The sequence below is a fragment of the Lemur catta genome, chromosome 22 (genome assembly GCF_020740605.2).
Source record: "Lemur catta isolate mLemCat1 chromosome 22, mLemCat1.pri, whole genome shotgun sequence".
NCBI lineage: Eukaryota > Metazoa > Chordata > Mammalia > Primates > Lemuridae > Lemur > Lemur catta.
Genome location: NC_059149.1, coordinates 7,652,112 through 7,676,094, shown reverse-complemented (window position 1 = coordinate 7,676,094; position 23,983 = coordinate 7,652,112). Strand labels below are relative to the sequence as shown.

General features: G+C 33.4%; 1 protein-coding gene across 1 annotated transcript in view; it reads left to right on the top strand.

Annotated features, from left to right (window-relative positions):
- LOC123626427 (A disintegrin and metallopeptidase domain 3-like) overlaps positions 1–23,983 on the top strand; it is a 121,204-nt gene that overhangs the window by 4,834 nt on the left and 92,387 nt on the right. The window contains exons 3-4 of the mRNA XM_045535374.1: positions 1,039–1,094; positions 9,629–9,707. Coding sequence (XP_045391330.1) covers positions 1,039–1,094; positions 9,629–9,707 — 135 coding nt within the window. The remainder of the gene's footprint in view (positions 1–1,038; positions 1,095–9,628; positions 9,708–23,983) is intronic.

The window sequence follows — 23,983 nt, the reverse complement described above, 5'->3', positions numbered from 1 at the left end:
TCCAGTATATTTTCTATGAAAAACTTCATAATTTTAGTTTCGATAATTGTGTGTGTGATCATCTCTAAATTTTATTAATGCAGAAGGCACAGGCGTACACGTCTGACTTTATTCTCATACGAGTTATCTATTGACTTAACTCCATTTATAGAAAATACCATCCGTTCTCCATTTAATTAAATAGGCACCTGTGTTGGAAAAAAAGACATTTTTATGGATTTATTTCCAGAATCTTAATTCTTTCTAATTGATGAAATTAGAGGATATTATGCTATGTGAGACAAGCAGACACAGTTTATATGTCTATCATTACGTCATATTGTACGTATTATGTACATTTTGAATAAATACAAATTTTGTCAGTCATATCTCAATAAAGTTGGATTAAATAAAAATGCCTTAAAAATTCTTCTAGAAATAAAGGGGGCCTTTATTACTGATAGAGGGACCAATTTATCATGAAGATATCACCGTACTAAATCTGTCTGTAACAGCAAAACTTCATTACATGGAAGGACTTCTACTTAAATGTGGGCTGTCACAGAAAGTTGTGGCTTTGCATGAGATGACCCTGTTTAGCTGAAGCAGTTCTCAGAGGGGACAGGGAGATGAGGACTGTCTCTGGGTAGCATTTCTGGCAGCTAGGGGATCATTCTTGTAGTCTTAACAGGGAACCTGTACTGCATTATTTGATTTTCAGTTTATTCATGCTGGAAACTGCAAAGTAAAACAAGATAACAAAATTCAAGTTTCTTCAAGTATCATTCAGCATTTCTAAATGTAATCTTCCTTTTAAATTCAGATCTTATTATGATAGTTAAATGCTAATGACTAAATGGTCTTAGTTTTGTAATAGATTTAGACTTCTTGATTTTATTTAAATATAATTATGAGTAATTCTGTCATACATCCAATTTTGATATATGCAGGATATAATTACATTTATATGAAAAAGTATATACATTTCAAAGAATTACTTTTACTTTTAAGAAGTTGGAATTTCTAACAATTACACTCTCTCTGAATACTTTGTTGCAGATCACTTATCTTATCAAAATTGAAGGGAAAACATACACTTTCCATCTTGAAAAACAGTAAGTGGCCATTTTTTAAAATGCAGTTATTTTTAGTGTACCTTAAATTTTTACAATACTACCCTAAATTGAGCTTAAACAAGAGAATAAAGATTATATTTATTTAACATGTTCTATCTTCTCTGTGATTCATTTTATACTTGAATTTCAAGTTGTTTTGAGATTTTAAATTGAATAATCTAGCCAAATTCTAACTTAATGATGTAAATATTAATGAATGTCAGACAAATGAAATTATTTAACTCCATAAAATACAACCACAAGTGTAGTATTTAAGAGTATAATTTTTATTTGTACAGGTTTAATATTTTTTCATCTGCACATGTCATTTTATATATTTATATGATTTTAAGCATTTTACTTAATATTACACATGTTAAAGCCAAATTAAAATGTAGACCAGGCCTGAAAAATTCCTGAGCAAACAAAATGAGCTTGGTTTTAAAACCAGCTGCCTTTAACCTTGCTTAAATGGCAAACATAAGTGAAATATAACTGGGGTCATTTCCAGTAAATGCTGTGTTGGAGAAAAACAAAAGGGAATCTCATTCAATCAAAGGCAGCCAGTTGACATATACTTATGTGACCAGGGACTTTCCAACAAGGTAAACCAAAACAGGCATTTTTTTTATATCTGTGACCAAAGAAATAATTTTTGTTATATTTCTGTATTCACCAGATAAATCTTCTGCCTAATGCTTTGTCATTGGAGCCCTACACCTCTTTTAGTTTGATGGCTTCCAATTCATAAATTGCCATTTCCAGAAAATCCATAAATTTTTATTGTGCCTCCAATTCCTCCTTCAACAACTTAGTGTCAGAGAAGTGGGTTCTGACGGAGACGCCCTGCAGCCCCAGTGAACATTGCAGGGCCAGGTGAAATATACTTGCTTCCTGAATTGTATCATTGATACACAACATATTAAGACCCAGGGAAGCAAGTAAATGTATGGCCACAGCAGGGGGATAAGTCTACAGAAAGTATTGCTGACCCTTCAAGTGGTGTATCTTTTGGGATGGCCTAAACGATGCCAGAAAATCAACTAAAGAACTTTTAGAAGCTATTCCTGTTTTCTTCCTACGACAAAACTGATTGGTCCTTTATTCAATTATGCAAACAGAAAAAAAGATAAATTAGTTTTTGACTGCAGGTCTAGATTGGAATTTCATTTGTTAAAACGCTTCATACTGAAAATACACCATGGAATATTTTCTGCCAGAGATGAAATAGGCCTTATAGCCTTATTCATTAATGGGCTTCAGCCAGAGCTTGTTGACCTAATAAAAAAAAGTATACAACTGGATGGGAAGTCACTGATATGGCTGAATTGGTCATCATGGATGGATACTTTGAGAGAACTTTAGAAAAGAAAAAATACGAGGGTCTGAAAGAAAGTAATCAAAAGGCTAATATGTTCATGTGTTTATAGCTACCATAGCTATAGGTAGCTATAGGGTCAAAAAACATGAAGACTTCCTCAGGCATAGTATAACTTAAAATCAAGATATCATAAACAAGGAAACCCTGTGCCACTAGTTGTCTGCCATCATTGTCAAGAGTCAGGCCACTGGAATAAAATTGTTCACTCTTGTACCAGTCATCTAACTCAGACCCCTAATGAACCCACCCCTTTTGACCCAGACTATTTCCCCCTTAGATAGAATCCTCAAGGGCTTGACTCTTGAGACAACAATCAACACTAATGATGTTCTGAGGGATTCTCTATAAATTACTTCCCATAATACTTGTAAATAAAAATGAGGAAACAAAGATCAAAATTAATGTGGAGTGTCATACAGTGTTGGTGGCTACCAGGGCCACTTTATTCACTTTAAACCCCCCCCTAATAAACCAAAATATCCTGTAGAGTAAAGAAATATTTTTGAAAGTTTCAAGTCAAGTTCAAAGACTTCTCATGTCTGAGCCAGTTGAAATAGTGCTTGGACTATTCTGAGAAAAGCATTCCTTTCTACTCTGTGAACCACCTCAGTAAATTTACTGAGATGAGAATTGGTTTCTAAATTGAGAAAACATACAAAGTTCTCTTCAAAGGGAGAAATAATCTTAGAATTTCCTGACCCTCCTGCATCTGAACTGCTTTGTTACCTACAAGCAGAAATTCATAATATTGAAACATATACAACCCCTGAACTTTCTGAAGTACTCAAATTTGTTTATGCTTCTTCCTCAACTGACATAGGGAAAATTGAAAATGTTGAGCCCATAAAATTCCAAATACACTATTCTAAGCCATGGTCTAAATACCTCCTAAAATGTGAGGCAATTCAAGGACCTTCACCAATTAAACATGACAATAAAACAAAGACTTATAATTCCTTGCACTAGTAACTGCAACACTCCAATCCTACCTATGCAATAACCAAATAAATGATATTGGAGAGTTAAGACTTTTGTGCAATAAATAAAATTGTAATATCAAGATTTCTTATTTCCAAATGTCAGCACTTTGTTTCGAATGTGCCCACAGAATCTAAATTTTTCACAGTTGTGGATCTCTACTCTGCTGTCTTTAGTATTCCAGTTAACAAGAAGAGATAATACTTGTTTGCTTCTACTTGGAAAAATCAGCAATACACCTGGGCTGTAATGCCAGAGGGTTTCACTGAAGCCCCATTTTATTTCTCTCAAGCATTACATCAAGACCTGTCAACTTTACAATCTCCTAGAAATTCTGCTTTTATTCAATATGTTAATGATTTGATGTTATGTTCTCCTATTGAAGAAGACTTTGAAATAGATCCAATTGATTTTTTATAGCAGCTAACTTACAAGGGCCACAGCCTCTGTGGAAAAACTTCTGTTTTCTAGAGAAAAAGTCTATAAATTAAAACATAATCTTACTACAAAGAAATCTTGCTCTCACCTGAAAGAGAAAAGAAAATCCAAGGTTTCCCTATACCCACACCTGAGACAATTAAGAGATTTCCTGGGACTTGTCAGAGACTGTAGGTCTTGGGTCACAATTTTCTATTCGCTGGCATCCCACTTATGTGAATTTACAAAAATACTCTGTCCCAGGGCCTTTGTTATGGGAAGATAGTCATGAACAGCTGTTCAATCAAAAACAACAACAACAACAATAACAATAAAACAAAACTCTGACCTCACCACAACCTCCAGCTTTAGGGCTTACAAATTATATAATACAAAGCCTTTTGTTGTATTGTTTTGCCAATGTGATAATCAGGCCTTGGGAATCCTTACTCAAAAACATGGAGGAAGACATAGCATCATTGCATCGTTGCTTATCATAACTTTCAGTTGGATCCAGGGGCCAGAACATATCCAAATTGTTTAAAAGCAGTGTCAGTAGCAGCTAAATTGGTAGAAACTTTATCTGAACTAGTATTAGCAAATGGACTTTAATTTCAAGTTCCACATGCTATCAAAAACTTAATAAATTCTTATTAGACCCAACATTTTTCAGCAAGCAGAATAATAACATGTTACAAAATTGATCTCCCGTCACCTTCTATTCTCCATCTCAATGGCTATAATCTACTTAAATTTGCCATTTTACTGCCTCTGCCCGAGGATGACAAAGAGTGTGGTATCACAACTGCTGATGCCTCACATTTACTTACAGGAAACTCCTTTAGATAATCCCAAATTAATACTTTTTTTAATGGTTCTTATGCCAAAAATACAGAAGGAAATACCAAGCAGGGTGCATTAACTATTCAATGTGAATTAATAAAAAAGGGAATTCTTCCAAATTTCAATCAGTACAACCTGCAGAGTTATAAACTCTCACTAGTGCCTGTAATATAGCTAAAGATAAATAAGTTAATAATTATATAGACAGTAGATATGCCCTTGGAATAGTCCATGATCTTGATATGTCATGAAAATTATTAGGGGTTCTCACATCTAGTAGAATCTCCAATAAAAATGGATCTCAAATGGTGAACTTCTTGCTCCTATTCTGCTAGCCTCAGAGTGTATTATTATTCAAATTGAAGCTTATTCTGTTAGAATTGAACCTGAATACCAATGGAGTGGATTAGCACACTTTCATGCCAAGTCAGCTAGCACTGAAATTGTTAAAATGCACAATTTGAATGAAATATATAAAATTACTTATGAGAATTTGAATGATCTCCATAAATAATTTATGAAAGTGTATTGAACTAACAATGTTACATACCTGAATTAGAACAACAAAATTGGTATCTAAAAGAATACATGTACTTTTGAGGTTATAGTCATGAATTCTTTGCCAGGACTAATGTCTAGAAGTTTTCACTTGGTTTTCTTCTAGTATTTTTATAGTTTCAGGTCTTACACTTAAGTCTCTAATTCTTCCTAATTTGGTTTTTGCATACAATGAAAGATAGAGGTCCAGTTTTGTTCTTCTGCATATGGCAATCCATATTTTCCCAGCACCATTTATTGAAAAGGGTGTCCTTTCCCCGGTGTATGTTTTTGTTGACTTTGTCAAATACCGGTTGGCCGTAGACATATGGTTTACTTTTGGGTTCTTTGTTCTGGTCTCTTGATCTATGTGTCTATTTTTATACTAGCACAAGCAACAAAAGCAAAAATAGACAAATTAGACTTAATTAAACTAAAGAGCTTCTGTACAGCAAAAGAAAAAAAGAATGAACAGACAGTGAGCAGAATGGGAGAAAATATTTGCACACTGTGAATCTCACAGGGGACTAATTAATATCCATAATATACAAGGAACTCAAACAACTCAACAACAAAGAACCAAACAGCCACATTAAAAAGTGGGCAAAGGACATAAATCGACATTTTTCAAAAGAAGACACACAAATGGCCAACAAACATAGGAAAAAATGCTAATCACTAATCATCAGAAAACTACAAATTCAAACCACAATGAGATATCATCTTATACCAGTAAGAATGGTTATTTAAAAGTAAAAAAGTATAAAAATGTAAAAAAAAAAAAAAAAAAAAGAGAAAAAAACAGTTTAGCAAGGATGTGGAGAAAAGGGAATGCTTCTACATTGTTTGTTGGAATGTAAATTAGTACAACCTCTGTAGAAAGTGCTATGGAGATTTCTCAAAGAACTAACAATAGAATTACAATTTGACCTAGCAATCCTACTACTGCATATCTACCCTAAGGAAAATAAACCATTATATCAAAAAGATATCTTCATTCATATGTTTATAACAGCACTTACAAATGAGCCTCTCATTGTCTTCCAAATCCAATCATACAAAGAAGCTCTGGGTTGCATTCTTTTGTAAAAGATTTCTTTGAGAGTCTCTAAATTATAAAAATCACCTGTTAATATTTCAGCAACTCTTGAAAAAAGTCTTAGTGACACCTTACATTCTCTTCAACTAGTATAATCAGAAATAAATATTGTGGCCTCAGTATTACTCCAAATTAGAAGAGTTCTTGATCCTTTAACTGCTCAATAGTGAGGACTTTGTGCCCAAATAGATAAGTGTTTTTTTTTTTCTGTATTAACAAATCAGGAATTGTTGCCAAAATTTAAGGATCTTAAAGCATATATTGAATCTTTCCTCAGGTAAGGACTACTTCCTGCTGTGATTTATCCAGTTGGTTAAATGTTGGCTCCTGAGAATTTTTGCTCTGAAAAAATTTTCAATTCGTGGCCATTATTTTTCTTATAGCATTTAATTTTATGTTGCATCATATTTTCTCAAGAGTTGTAAATGCTTTCTAGCAGCCACTCACATGTCAAATGATTGTCATCAGGATCAGACAACTTGACACAATCAGCAGTGACTATAGGATTGCTAATGGCAGCTCCATGATTCTCAGTCCCAGCGTGATGATAATAACATATACCTGACTCTTCAACCCATATTTAATGACCTAACACTTCTTCCCCCAAGCTCCTCAACCTCAGCCCTTGGATCTGAGTTTATCTGTGCAAGCCCAAGTTTATGCATGTACTCTCCCAGAGATTATTAATAATTTTTAATAAAGAGTCCTGCATTTTTATTTTACCTTGGGCCCCACAAATTATGTAGTCTATCCTGTGCTTTGTAATTTACATTGATGTCTAACCAAAGAGATGTTAGCTGACTTAAATAGAGGCTTGAAGAAACTCTTGTGCTTTTCTGATGGCCATCTTGTTTGTCTGCCATCCCCACAAAAATATACTTGAGCTAGCTGGCTGTAAGAGAGACACACATGGAGCACAGCCGGGGTTCCCTATTCATACCATCCTAGATCAGCTAATATTCAGCTGAGTCCCAGACTATCGAGCAAGCCTAGCCAATATTAGCAAAACTACTGAGCAGCCCACCCTCACATGACCTAGAAGTTGTGAGCAATAGATACTTTTATTTTATATTGTTATGGTTTTGTGGTTGGTTTTTATGCAGTATTTCGCATAATATTATTGTTGAGATTCATTCTTACTGATGTGCACATAATGAGTTCAGTTATTTACCTGTAGATGTAGCTATCATTAATTCACTTCATGATAGCTACATATTAATTTAATTCATTAACTTATAATTAAATCTCATTAATTATATTTATCCCTTATAGTTTCCTATGACTATTTCATTTACGTCATTGATTTTATTTATTAACAACAGCAAGAAAAGCTTTTTCTGGATAACCTTGACTGTGAATTCTTAGCACTTGTGAAATTGATGGATTATAACTAAGAAAACATTCAAGTTTGTTGTATACTGCAAATTATTTACTTCAAAAAATTTATACCAGTTTTACTGTCACCAGGAATTCAGAATGTTTCTGTTCTCTACTTCTCAACAAAATGAGTATTTTCACTAATTTATTGTTGTGAACTAATAATAGATGAAAACTGTTATTTTATAGTTGTTTTAATGTACATTTCACTGGTTATTAATAAGAGGCAATAGCCTTTCAAACGTTTACGGACCATTCTAATTGAATTTCCTTTCTTTTTTTTTTATAAAAAAAGTTTATTTCAAAGTATTAGCGGGTTACAAATGTTTTTGTTTTATCTTTGGATTTATTTTTATTCACTTATTTTCAGTTCTTTATTTTCAATCTATGATGTATCTTTCTGTTTTTCCTTTATTCTTTCTATTATTAACTCGTGGGAATTTTTGTTTACTACTTTATTAACCTTTTATCTGTTCTCTGTGTTACAAATATGCTGCCCAGGCTATTGATTGTCTTAATAGTACAAAAATGAAATTTTCATATAAGTTATTGTTATATTCATGTTTCATTTTATGCATTTGGGTTTCCTCTTTTATGTCTCTCACATCTTGAATTTGTAACATATTAATCCTATAGAGAGAATTTTTAAAAATTGTTTTTACACTTAAGATGTAAATTCAGTGCTTTCAGTTTCTTTACTTAACAACTGTGTTGCATTTTACAAGTCTTTCCAGTGCTAGTTTTATTGTTTACAATTGCTTCATTTTATTGTTCCTTATATACTAAATTTATATGGTGTCCCAGATATTGCTTATTTAGAATATTTTCGTATTATTTCTTCAGATAGAATACAGGGATTGCATGCTTTCTCACTATGTGCCTGTTTTCAAATATCCCTTATGTTCTCATAGTTAAATAACATCTTGGGAATGTGTAGAATTTGTGAGTCATTTTTAATACTTTTTAATAATTTTTAAGTTCTATATAGTTTATCTTAAATCGTTTTTTAGTACATGATTTGGTGTCCATGCATTTATGCATGTTTGTGTGTGTGTATGTGAGTGATCGTAGGGGTGTTTCATTAATCCTCCCTGATATATCATTAATCCTTCATTTTTTCAAGCGATTTTATTTCCTTTATCATTTTATTTATTTTTTCTTATTTTTTTATTTTATTTTTTATAGATATACAATATTAGAATAGTTGCACATATTTATGGGGTACAGGTGATATTTTGATATAGGCATACAATGTGTAATGATTAAATTGGGTAATTGGGGTATTCATCACCTATAATAGTTATCATTTCTTTTTGTTGAGAATATTCCAAATTTACTCTTCTAGTTATTTTCAAATATATGATAAATTATTGTTAACTATAATCACCCTATTGTGTTAGCATGGAGCTAAATCATTAGTAAAGTTGTGAAAGACACTCACTGTTGTTTGAAACCAGTAAACATTTGGAGTTGTTTGTACCAGAGTATAACTTCATGAAAACTATTTAATGCAACCAATCTATTGCTACATGTTAGCAAATATTAACTAAGGTGTTTATGCCATGAAATTATTGACAATTGAATTTGAAAGAAAACTGTGGTTGAAATCTGGAAGCCCTGGCTAATACCAAAAATAACTCTGTGTTTGTCAGTTGGTCATTTTGAATTCATTAAAGCATCCATACTGTTTCTGGGTTATACAGGTTATTATTTTTTTTTATGTTAAAATATGCTACATATGCTATTCAGAATGCAGCCAAATAATGAAGAGATAAGTCTATTGAGGTTTTGGATGTTTTTGCATGAAAAATGAAAGTATTTTTTTTTAAATTTTATTGTCCTACAAATTATTTTTATTAATGATATAATTACAATAAGCTTTCATTTTTTTGATTGAACTAGGTCATTTTTACACCCACGTTTCTTCGTGTATTTATACAACAAATCAGGAGCAATGTATCCAGATTCTTCATTTACAAAGGTAAGTTTTGGTTTCTGCCAAATTTTATATTTTTATGTGGCTAAAGTACCACTGTTAGAGAGCAAATTAATGTCTTATAGTCCACAGAATTATTGCGCAAACAGATCACAAACTCTAATGTGGCAATCACTATTGAAAGCACATTGACTAGAACAACTACTTTTTAAATGGTAACTCAGAAAGGACATCTAAGCTATTTTAATGTATTAGTAAAAATTTGAGGAAGAAAAAAGTGGGTGAAGGAGCTAAGACATGCTGAGAAGTTTCAATTGATATTATCAGAGGACCTGAGCAGTAAAAAAATTACTTTCTAGAAAGACCTCAGGGAACTGGTGAGATTTAGGAAGCACAAGCAGATTGTGTATGGAATGTGAATAGTGTCACGTGCAAAGCATCAGACCTTGAATTGTCTTCAAAAGGCAGTCATGAGTCAAGAAATTTTTGAAATTATGTGGGAAAGTTAATTTTACTCTGTAAGATATTAATAAATATTAATATATTTAAAATATATTTATAAATATATATTTATTAATATCTAATAAATAAATGTTTTGGTAGAACACATGATTGAGAAGAGACAAATGCCAATGATTGATTAGATTCTATTGCTACATTGGAATTGAGAAATAATGGAATTAAAAATATGGTAATTAGTAAAGGATTTGCCCTTCCTACCATATTACAAATAGTAGAAAAATATATGAGGCAGCTGTTCTGAGACATTTGACAGTAGGCAGATAAAGAATTTTGTCCCTGAGAGAAAGAAAGCACAGAAAATGAGTTTCCCATTTAACTTTGCTCTCTGATTGGGAATAATGTCTGGATCACAGCTTAGGGAGATAGCTCCAAGTAGAACTCCGATAAGAGTTTGGAGTTTAGGACTGCTGGAGCACTTGTAACTTTCATGACATAGTACCAGAGATGAAGGGGGTCTCACTCTCAAATCTGTTTTCTCTGTATTTATCCTCTGCTTGACTGTAAATTAGGCTGCAAATTTGCTGGGCAAGGCTCTACTGAAGAGTTTTGAGTAAAATGGAGATACTAAAGGGCTATCATTGTTTAGAGATGTTGGATTTTCAGCCAGTGCATTGGCCAGTGACCTTGGTACTGAGGTAAGGCATTCAGTGAAGACCAGAAAGGCAAATGCTTGGAGAAAGGATCAAGCTCTGGAGAAAGGGCTACTCTTAGAACTTTGCACTTTTATCCTAATGTCTGAAAGCCAACACTGAAAGGATTAAGGAGATAGATTTTGACTACAGAATGCAATACTATATAAGAAAAAAATAGTAGAGGAAGAAAATAATTCAGATAAGGACAGATATTAATGATACAGAAAAAAGTAAAAGAAGAGACAAAAATAAAAGCAAAAATATAGTTCTTTAAAAGGACTAATAAAATTCACAACCCCCAGTAAGTCTTATCTAGAACAAAAAGAGAAAATCCTGTCAGTATTAGGGATAAAAGGCAATGTTATTAGTCATATAGAAAATAAAATGATATTTCAGAATATTATGAAAGCTTTATGCCAATGAATTTGATAATTTAGATGAAGTGGACTATTTGGAAAGGCAATTTATCAAAATTGAGAGAAGAAAAAGATAAACAATTTCAATCACTTGACAACTATTTAAAAATTGAATTCCTAAACAACCACTTTCCCACAAAGAAACACCAGGTTTAGATATCCTCACACCAACTAGTTCAATATATTAGGATGAAAGGAGCACCTCACCTGGTAAGAGATGTCTTGGTTATTGTAGTGTTTGACTGTTAAAAATAATCCTTTTATGATCATTCATGTACAGTGTGTTGTGTGAATATAAACTTTTAACTTCCATGGAATACATGCCAGGAATGTGATTGTCAGGTCATAAAGTAAATCTATATTTACTTTTTAAAGAAAATACCAAATCATTTTTAAGAGCATTTGTATTATACCACTTTGTGTTCCCACCAGCAATATATGAGAGGTACAGAGTTTCTGCATCCTTGCCACCATTTGGTGTTATCACTATATAAAAACAATTATCTTAACCATCCTTATATATGTAGTGATAGCTCATGTAGTTTTTTTTTCCCAACAATTTAGCAAAGTTTTTTTTTATTTTTTAATTTCAAATTATTATGGGTATATGTGGTTTTGATTTTTTTCCTAATCACTACTGAGGCAGAACATATTTTCACATGCTTATGTGTCACCTTTGGTGAAATGTCTCTTAATGAATGGCTTTTGCTCTTTTCTAATTGGAGTTTGTGTTTTTACCATTGATTTTTGGGTTTTCTATATTTTAACATGTCCTTTGACAAACATGTGGTTTGCAAGCATTTTATCCCAGTCTATGATTTTCCTTTTCATTCTTTTTGTTGGGTCTTGCAATGATCAGAAATTTTTTATTTTGATGAGGGCTAATTTAGCAATTTTTCCTTTTTGTGAAGGGTTGTTTTGGTGTCAAATCTAAGAACCCTACGTAGCACTAGTTCCTGAAGATTTCCTGTTTTTTTTTCTTTCTAGAAGTTGTATACTTTACATTTAATTCTGTATCTATTTTGAGATAATTTTGTGTAAAATGTGATGTTTGGATCAAGGTTCATTCTTTGACTGCATGTCAAAGAATGAACACACACACATACACCCATACCAACATATATGGAGTACTACCTCTTCTGTTTTCTGGAAGATGTGTAAATATGTGTCAATTCTTAACCTCTTTTGTAAAATTGTTCAGTAAAATCATCTGGGCCTGGGGGAATTGTGTGTGTGATAGGGAGCTTTTTAATTGCCCATTAAATTTATTTAACGGTTATACAAAGATTCAGTTTATGTTTCATTTGTATTGCTTTGGTGGTTTGTTATTTTTGAAGATATTTTTTCTAATTTCATTTCAGTTGGTTAATTTATGGATACAAATTTGTTCATAGTATCTCTGTATTTTCCTTTTAATGAAAATAGAAGCTGTGCTGCTGTTTCATCCCTGACATTGATGATTTCTGTTCTCTTTTAACTTTGTCGTCTTGCTGAAAGTTTTCAACTTTATTAAATTTGTCAACAAAATAGCTTTGCCTTGATTTTCTCTATTTTTTCTGTTTTTAATTTCATTGGTTTTTGCTCTTATGTTTGTTACTTTTTTCTTTCTTACTTGGTTTGGATTTATTTTGGTCTTTTTCTAGTTTGTTCAAGGAAGAAGTCATATTATTGACTTGTGCTATTCTCTCTTTTCTATTTTAAGCATTTTAGTAGTAAAATTTTCCTCTCATTGTTGCTCTACCTGTATCCAAGAACAATATGCTGTACAGTCGACCATTTTTATTTTTATTTTTTTTATTATTTCAGCATATTATGAGGGTACAAAAGTTTAGGTTACGTATATTGCCCTTGCCCCTCCAAGCCCCCCGCCGAGTCAGAGCACCAAGCATGTCCATTCCCCAGACAGTGCATATCGCACTGACCATTAAACAACATGATTTTGAACTGTGCAGGTCTACATATACATGAATTTTTTTCAGTAGATATATTTTTTAAAAATTTTGAGCTTTGTAATATTTAGAGAAAAAACTTTCAAGTGAATTTCTGGACCTGGAAATATCAAAACAATTAAGAAAAAGTTACATATGTTATGAATGCATATAATATATGTACATACTAGTTTATTTTATCATTTATGGTGGTACACCAATCCATTATAATAAGTTAAAATTTATCAAAACTTACACACCCAAACTCTTATATGATGTCATTCAGTTGAGATAAATGTAAACAAACATAAATATGTAGTATTAAATCACAATTGCATAGAATTAACTTTAGTATATACTGTGCTACTGTAATAATTTTATAGCCACCTCCTGCTACAATTGCAGTGAACTCAAGAGTTGTGAGTATCCACTTAAAATGCCGTGTGATACCGATCATCTCCATGTGAGCATTTTATCTCCCCAGTAAATTGCATATCACAGTAAAAGGTGACTTCTTGTGGTTCTTGAGTATTTTTTATTGTGTTTTGTGCAATACCATAAACCTTGAATAACACCATGGGACCTGTAGGAAGTGACGCTAGTGATGCTGGAAGTGCTCCCAGGAAGCAAAGTCATGAAATCGAACTACTTGATACAATCTGCAGGTTGAGATTTGCAGTTGCAGTCGCCTGCATTTCAAAATAAATGAATCTACTGCAAGGGCTATTCATCATAAAAAAGAAAAGAAAACTTGCGAATTTGTCACTGTAGCTATGCCAGAAGGCAATGAAAACCTTACACATTTTGTGAGATAACTTTTTATTTCATGTTGAAAATGTATTTTTTATCTGGGATAGGATTACTATAAGAAAGCCAGACCTGCAGTCTCTAATATGATTTGACAAAAAGTGACTCCATTATATGACAACTTAAAGCAAAAGGAAAGGGAAGGATATAAAGCTGGAGAAATTAATGCCAGCAAAGGATGGCTTGATAATTTTAGAAAGAGATTTGGCTTAAAAAAATATCAAGATAGCAAGGGAAATATCTTCTGCCAACCAAGAGGCAGCAAACAAGTTCCTTGATGCCATGAAGAAAGTCACTGAGGAGAAAGGATATCTGCGTGAACAGGCTTTTAATGAAGAAAAAAGTGCCCCACTCTGGGACGTTAAGCAGTAAGAGAAAGAAGTGAGCTCCAGGAATTAAGCCAGGAAGAGATAGGCTAACTCTACTGTTTTGTGCAAATTCAGCCAGCTTTCCCATCAGTACTGCCCTTATCTATAAAGCTGCTAACCCCCAAGCCTAGAAGGGAAAGGATAAACAACAGCTGCTAGTCCAAAAGGTTATACAAGAAGGCCTGGACTATAAGAACCCTTTTTCTAAATTGATTCCATTGATGCTTTGTCCAGGAAGTCAGGAAGTACCTTGCCAGTAAAGGATAGCCTTTTCAAGTTCTTTTGATATTAGACAATGTCCCTAGGCAATTTGAATAATTTTCTTCATTAACAAATTTATTAATTTTCTTTTTAATTTCTTCATTGACCCAACAGTTTCAGGAGCATGTTATTCAGTTTTTATGTGTTGGTACACTTTCCAAACTTCCACATTATTAATTTAAATTGAGCGTTATATAAATGTCTGTTAAGTCCATTTAGCTTATTGTGCAATTAATATCTGATGTTTCTTTGTTTATTTTCTATCTAGATGATCTGTCCAACACTGAAAGTGGGGTGTTAAAGTCTCCTACAGTTATTATATTGCAATCTATCTATTGTATTGCAGTCTAGTCTAATAATATCTAGATATTAGATAGTAACACTGTTTCGATGTTGGGTGCATATATATTTGCAATTGTTATAATCTCTTGTGAAATTTAACCTTTTAATGTTGCATAAAATAATCTTATGTAAAATACATAAATATTTATATTTCTTATATCATTTATCATTATATATTATTCTTTGTCTATTTTTATATTTTTGACTGAAAATGTGTCTTATCTGGTGTAAATATGTCTCCTCCTCCTTACTTTTGGATTCTGTTTACATGGAATATCTTTTTCCATCTCTTCACTTTTACTCTGTCATTAATGATGAGGTGGGTCTGTAATAAGCAGCGTATAGTAAGGTCTTTTTATAAAACATCATTTAGCCACTCAACATCTTTTATTTAGAGATTTTAATTCATTTTTATTCAAGTTTATTGTTAGATAAGAACTTACATCTGCCATTTTGCTAATTGTTATATGGTTGTTTTGTAGATCCTTTGTTCATTATTTTCTTGTTTTCTTCTGTAGTTTGGTGGTTTTATGTGATACTAAGTGTATTTCTTCTTTTTTATTTGTCTATATGTTATATTTTTTTGTGTGTGGTTACCATGAGGCTAATATAATGAGTCTTGTAGGGATAATAAGCTATTTTAAACTGATAACAACTTAACTTTGGTTACATGAAATCCTCTAGATTTTATTTCTTCCTCATCACAATTTATATTTTTGTTGCCGTAATTTATGTCTTTATCTATTGTGTGGTCCTTAGCCACTAATTATACCTGTTGTTTTATTTGACTATTTTGACTTCAAACCTTTGTACTAGAGAATTGAAAGATTTATGTTGTACCATTACAGCACGTGGGAATTCTGTATTTGATTATGAATTTGCCTTTACTGGGAGTTTTATACTTTCCTGTGTTTTCATGATAGTAATTATTATCTTTTATTTCCAGTTTCATTTTTCCCTGGCACTTTTGAATATATGATCCTATTTTCTCTTGAGCTTCGAGGTTTCTGCTAAGAAATCTGCTGATAGTCTACTGGGAATTTCTAATATATGACTTGACACATTTCTCTTGGAGCTTTTAAATTTTACTCTTTATCTTAGTCTTTTGACTGTTTGATTGTAGCATGCCTTGGAGAGGATAATTTTGGGCTAAATCTAATTGGAGAATTTTGAGATTCCTTGATCTGGATGTTTATATCTCTCCTAAGACTTAGGGACTTTCCAGCTGCTATCATTTTGTTAAATAATTTTTCTGTGTCTTTCTTTATCTCTCTTCCTTCTGACACAGAAATAATGCTAATATTTGTTCACTTAATGGTGTCCCAGAGTCCTACAGATTTACTCCACTTTTTAATTTCTTATTTTCCTCTTCCAGGGTTATTTCAAAAGACCAGTCTTCAAGTCCAGAAATTCTTTTTTTCTATTTAATTTAGTCTGTTGTTGAAGTTCTCAATTGCATTTTTTTATCTGTTCATTGAATTCTTTAGCTCTGTGATTTCTGTTTTTTTTTTTTTCCCTCAGGATATCTCTTTGTTAAATTTATCATTCAGATCATGAATTCTTTTCCTGAATTCATTAAATTGTTTGCTTGTGTTCTCTAGTATCTCACTGAATATCCTTAATATCATTATTTTGAATTCTGTTTCAGACATTTTATAAATATTCTTTTCTTTGGAGCTGATACTAGACACATTTTTGGGGAGGAAGGCTATGTTTTCTTTCTTTTAATATTTCCTGTGTCCCTACATTGATATCTGCACATGCAGTGGAATAGTCCTTTTTTTTTGTCTAATTTTATAAAGTTGATTTTATAGGGAGAGACTTTTCTTCTGTAGATTGATCCTAGGGTGTCATTTGGGTTTGGTGCATTGGCTTTTATTCTGGGTGGATTTAGTAATGTGGTGTCTGTGCAGTTTGTTCAGCTGTAATCCTTGTCAGCAATATCTGCAATTTCCTCAGTGGCCTTGGCAGTGTGAGTTTGTAATGGTGATGGCACAGATTTCTTGAGGGTAGAAGGTGCTAGGCTGGTTGTTGGGCTGAGTACACGCAGGTGCAGAATGTTGATGGGCTGTGCAATGGACTCTTCTGGGATCAGTGTCACTGCCTAGCAGGCTGTGAGGCTGAGCATTCCCATGCAGGAAGGGCTGGCCAGCTGTGCAGTGGGCTTTCCAGGGAGGCAGGTCTGCCACTAGATTGGGTGTCAGGCCAACCTCTGGTGTACACAGACGCAAGGGACCAAAAGAGTGTGTGGCGGTCCCTTTGAGGAGGCAGGGCCACTTCTGGAATAACTGTTGAACCAGGGTGGAGGGTAGTGTGTGTCCAGACATAGGGGTATTGGTTGCTATGTCTAGCTTAGGCTCCAGGCAGCCAGGGGAGTAAGCTCAGGCACCCATGTTAATGTAGTGAAATGATGGGATGTTCTCAGGGATGGAGAGAGTAATTCAGCGGTGACTGGCCCACAAGGCTGGATGCACTCTACCAGTGGGTTTAGGTTCAAGATGGCACCATGCCATAGCAGTATAAATTACATAGGTGAAAGGTGTGAGACGGGCTTCTACTCTGAGATCCATGCTGCTGTACTGTCTTCCAGTAGCAGCTCCCTAAACTGGATTTAGGACTGTGAGGACTAGGGACAGTCATACATCAATAATTACTAGTGTCTTTACTTACAGTGAGAACTGCTGAAGGTCTTCAGCTTATCTTTTCCTTGCAAGAAGTTCTCTGTAACTTTAAGCTGATCCTTGTGAGGTAGACTGTGTGGCAGAGACAGGAGGTCTCGGTGCACTCTCTATGATTCTGTTCTGGGCTTATGTACTCCACAGAAATTTTGCCACTCCCCTGTTGCTCCCTGGCATATTTCTTCACTTACTCAAGTCAAAAGAAATTCGTTTATTCGTTGTTTTGTTCCCTTTTTGTGGAATAAGCACCGGGCAACTCTAGCTGGCCATCTTGTTGATGTACCACCAGAAAACCACTAAATTTGGGATTTGTGTGTGTGCGATTATTTTTTTTTAGGGAGAATCTTTAGAATTTTATGCAAATCATGCCACCTAATGAAGGACTGGTTTTATTTCGTGCTTTCTAATTAGATGTCTTCTTATATCTTTTTATTGTCTAATTGCTCAGGACAATATTATCAATATTACATTGAATAGAAATTATGAGAGTAAATATCTTTGCATTATTCTTTATTTTAAAGAGAAAGGCTTCAGTTTTTCACCATTGAATATAATGTTAGTTATGGAGTTCTCATATAATGATCTTTATTATGTTGAGGTAATTTTCTTCTACTCCTGGTTTTTTAAAAGCTTTTTTTAATCATAAGCATGTGTTGCTTATATTACGTGCTTTTCCTATATCTATTAATCTGATCCTGTGAATTTTGTTCTTCTTTATTCTATAGTATAGTGTATAACATTAACTGATTTTCTTATGTTCAACTGTACTTACATTCCAGAGATAAATCCTATGTAATCATGCTGTATCATGCTTTTAACAGCTTTTGAATTTAGATGTTTTGGAGAATTTTTACATCTATATACATCAGGGATATTGGCTTGTAGTTTTCTCGTCCTGCAGTATGTTTTCTATGGCTCTGGTTTCTGGCCTCATCAAATTAATTTGGGGGTGTTTTCTCCTTTTCAATTTCTTGGAAGAGTTTGAGGATTGGTGTTAATTCATCTTTAAATGTTTGGTAGAATTCATCAGTGAAATTCTATGATCTTGGTGTTATCTTGGTTGGGAATTTTTTATTACTGATCTGATCTCCATGCTAGTCATTGGTCTTTTTAGAATTTGTACTTCCTCATGATTCTGTCTTGGTAGGTTGTGTTTTTCTAGAAATTTATCAATTTCTTCTTGGTTACCCAGTTTGCGGATACATAATTGTTCATAGTATTCTCGTAAACAGTCTGTTTTTATTTCTGTGGTATAAGTTGTAATGTCTTTGATTTAATTTATCTGAGTCTTCTTTTGTTCTCTGAGTGTAGCTAAACAGAATTATAATTTTATACTTTCAAAAACTGAGCTCACTTTGGTTGATTTTTATGTTGTTTTTCTGTTATCTGTTTTATTTCTGTTCTAATCTTTTCTATTTTCTTTTTTATACTTAATTTGGGCTTAGTTTTATCTTCTTTTTCTATCTTCTGCAGGTAAAACATGTCATTTGAGATATTTCCTCTTTTTTAGTGTAGGCATATATTGCTATGAATTTTCCTGTTAGTATTGCTTTTGCTGCTTCCATTTGTTTTAGTATTTGTTGTTTTTGTTATTTTCATTTGTCTCAAGGTATTTCGTAATATCCTTTTTGATTTTTTTTCTTTTACCTGAAGATTGTTCAATAGTGTGTTGTTTAATTTCATCATATTTGTTAATTTTCTGGTTTTCTTATACTATTTATTTCTAGCTTCATTCTATTCTGTTCTGAGGAGATATTTAGTATGATTTTAATCACCTATATTTGTTAGACTTGTTTTGTGACCTAATATGTCACCTAATATCTGGAGAAAGATCCATGTGCAATTGAGAAGAAAGTGTACTCTGCTACTGTTGGATAAAATATTCTGTATATGTTAGAACTATTTAGTCTATAGTGTTATTCAAGTCTTGTGTTTCCCTATTAACCTTATGTTTGGTTGTTCTATCCATGATTTAAATTAGTATATTGAAGTTTCCTATTATTATATTTGTGTCTCTTCCTCTCTTCAGTTTATTTATGTGCTCTATTATTGACTATATAAATATTTATAATTATATCTTCTTAAGATATTGAACCTTTTAAGATTACAAAATTTCCTTCTTTGTTTCTTATGAGTTTGTGTCTTAAAATCCATTTTATCTGATGTAAGTACAGAAATCCCTGCCGTCTTCCAGTGACCATTTACATGGAATATCTCTTTTCCATTCTTTGCCTTTAGCCTGTGTGTATTTAAGTCTAAAGTGAGTTTGTTATAAACTTTATAGTTGGCCTTTGGATTTTCATCCACTCACCAATCTATGTCTTTTGATTGAGTAGTTTACTATTAATATTTTTTTAAAGTTGATAGGGAAGGCTTTACTCTTGATAGCTTGATTCTTGTTTTCTGTTAAACTTGTATTTATGCTGTTTGTCTTTTCTTATCTATTTTGTGATTATTTGTGTTGATCTTCATCACTTACAAAAACTCTACATTTCAATTTCATCTACCCTTACTTTACTGGTTTTCACAATTTACATCTTTTCTTGTATATCTTTTAACACATGTTTTAGTTATGATTATGTCAATACTTTTGTCTTTTAACTTTTTAATTTTCTCAACATCTCTAATCATCAGGGAAATGCAAATCAAAATCACAATGAGATATCACCTAACTCCAGTGAGAATATCTTTTGTCAAACAGTCCCAAAACAACAAATGCTGGAGAGGATGTGAAAGATATGAACACTTTTACACTGCTTGTGGGACTGCAAATTAGTACAACCTCTGTAGAAGATAATTTGGAGATACCTCAAACAGTTAAAAATAGAAATACCATTTGATCCAGCAATAGCACTACTAGGCATCTACTCAAAAGAACAAAAGACATTCTATGATGATATCTCTACTCAAATGTTTATGGCAACACAATTCACTATTGCAAAGATGTGGAAACAACCCAAGTGCCTATAAATATATGAGTGGATTAATAAAATATGGTATATATATACAACGGAACACTACTTGATCACAAAAAGCAATGGTGATCTAGTACCTCTTATATTATCCTGGATAGAGCTTGAGCCCATCCCCCAAAGTGAGGTATCACAAGAATGGGAGAATGAGCATCATATGTACTCACCATCAAATTGGCACTAATTGATCAACACTAAGGTGCTTACATGGTAGTAATATTCATTGGGGGTTGGGAGGATGGAGGTGGGTAAACTCACAACTAATGGATGTGGTGTGTATTGCATGGGGGAAGGGCATGCCTCTAATCCTGGCTTGAGTGAGGCAAAGTCATAACATGTAACCAAAATGTTTGTACCCCCATAATATCCTGAAATAAAAAAAAAACTTTTTAATTTGAATTAAAAGTGAATTACCCATCACCATTACAGTAATGTAGTATTCTTTATGTCTATGTATTTACTTTTACTAACCAGTTTAATATTTTTTTATTCTATTGTGATCCTTTTTGTGTCTTTTTATATCAACTTGATGAGTTCCCTTTAGTGTGTCTAGTAAGGCAGATCTAGTGGTAATGAGTTACCTCACCGTTTGTTCATCTTGTTAAATCTGGGCATCCCTGAGGGTGAAGAAGAAAATACACAAGGGATAGATAAGCTATTTGAAGATATAATAGAAGAAAATTTCCCAGGCCTCGCTACAAATCTAGATATCCAGGTACAAGAAGCTCAAAGGACTCCTGGGAGATTCATTGCATACAGGAAGACCCCACAACATGCAGTCATTAGACTGACCAAAATATTCACTAAAGAGGCCCTCCTATGAGCTGTAAGGCAAAAGATGCAGGTAACATACAAAGGAAAGCCCATCCGAATAACGCCAGACTTCTTAACTGAAACTTTACAAGCAAGAAGAGACAGGGGCCCCATTCTCACTCTTCTCAAACAGAATAATGCCCAGCCTAGGATCTTGTACCCTGTAAAACTAAGTTTTGTATATGAAGGATAAATACATTCTCAGATAAGTAAAGACTGAGAGAATTCACCAAGACAAGACCAGCCCTCCAAGAAGTACTCAAGACAGTGTTACACATGGATCAGCACCATAAACAGTCACGAATGTAAAATCACTCAAAAGCTAAAGGTCAAAGGCCAGATACCACAATGGCTCAAAAGAGAAAACAAAGCAACAAAGTTCAACCCAACAGGATGAACAGAAATTTGCCCCACCTATCAGTTCTCTCAATAAATTGAATGGCCTGAACTGCCCACTAAAGAAACGTAGGCTGGCCAAATGGATAAATACACACAAGCCAAGTATCTACTGTCTTCAGGAAACACATTTAACCTGCAAGGATGCATTGAGACTCAAGGTGAAGGGGTGGAAAACAATATTTCAAGCAAACGGAAGCCAAAAGAAGGTTGGCATGGTGGTTTTGATTTCAGATAACTTAGTTTTGAGATCAACAAAAGTAATGAAAGACAATGAGGGTCACTATATAATAGTAAAAAGTGTACAGTTCAACAAGAAGACATAACAGTTCTAAATTTGTATGCACCCAACTTAGGTGCACCCAGATTCATAAAGCAAACTCTACTTGATCTAAACAAAATGATAAACAGCAACACCATATTAGCTGGAGACCAACATTTTTTAAAGAATGGTTTTGCTTTGTGTGGTATTCTTATTTGGCTTTTGTTTTTCTTTCAGCACAGTTAATATATCATCCCACTCCATTCTGGCCTCCGAGGTTTCTCCTGAAAAAAAATAATCTGCTCATAATCGTATGGAATTTCCTTTGTATGTGACAAGTTGTTATTCTTTTGTACTTTTCAAGTTCTCTTTGTTTTTGACTTTTTAAAATTTAATTAAGATGTGCCTATGTGTGGATATCTTGAAATTCATCTCATTTGATGTCTTTGGGCTTTTTGGGTATGGATATCAATTTCCTTCCCTAGTTTTGAGAAGGTTTTTGCCATTATGTATTTGAAAGAACTTTCTGGCCTTTTCCCTCTTCTCTTTCTGAAATTTCCTTAATTTGTGTATTGGACCACTTGATGGTGTTCCATCAGTTCCACAAGATTTTTCACACTTTTTCATTTTTTAAAATTTTGATTCTCTTATTAATTATGTCAAGTGACTTGCTTCAAGTTGGTTGAGCTATTCCCTACTTGATCTATTCTGCCTTCGGAATCCTTTACTAAAACTTTCAATTCAGTTATTACATTCCTTAGCTCCATAATTTCTATTTGGTACTTTTTAATACATATTTTCTTTTGTTGAAATTTTTACTTTTTTCATGCGTTGTCCTCTTGATCTCAGCATATTGATGGGAATTGTTTTTAATTCTCTTTCAGGTTAATTATATAACTTTATTTCATTAGGGTAAGCTTCTGGAGCTTTATCATGTATTCTGATTAGAATATGTTTGCCTGATTCATCATTTTCTGAATCTCTCTTTGTTGATATCTACATATTAGACAAAGTGGATACCTCATCCTCTCTTTGTAGATTGGAAGGAGAAGTCTCATCAAGGAGAATTCCCCCAATCATCAGCTGGGCAAAACATTTTGGGAGTTTCAATCAACTGTTTTAATCTTCAGTAAAAAAGCAGTCAATTATGATTTTTGTTGGCTCACACTGCTGGGGACTAGGGCAGATCAATGACATCTACCAATGCAAGATGCCACCTCCCTGGATTGCTGGCCTGTGCCACTCCCTTCAAAGCTCCTGTACTTGTGAGAAAAATGCCAGTTTTGGGGGAAGCCTCCATAAAAAGGATGGATTACTGGACACACAAGCCAATGCTTCACCTTCCCTGTGTGAAGCTGGTTGCTAGGATGTATTTTTTTTTTTTTATCCTAAGGTGCTACTCTGGGCACAGGGTCTCTGGCAAGATAGTGTCCCAATTTTCTCTACCAGCTTTAGTGACTCTGGTTTTGCATCCTACCAGGGTAGAAGAGACTTTGTGTTAGTTCCTGATTGCTCATAAAAGAAATTTTTCCATGGAATGTTGATGAATTGGTTTGTTTATGGGGAGATGTAGGGTCCTAGGCTTCCTATTCCAATGTCTTGCTGACCAGAATTTCAGTCATATTTCTTTGAATATGATTTCAACCCTAAGTTCTTTCTCTTCTACTTCTGAGATTATAATATATGTATTAGATCTTCTGCTATTCTTCTAATAAGTCCTTGAGACTTTAAGCATTTTTTTTCATCCTGTTTTTCTCTATTTGGCATGTTGGGTAAATTCTCTTGGTCCCTTCTTCAACTCAGTGACCCTATGTTCTGTCATATGCAGTCTACTACAGAGCTTATTCAGTGATTCTCTACTTATTTATTTTATTTTATTTTTAAGTTCTAGTATTTTCGTTTGTTTTTTTTTTTCTTTTTGGCT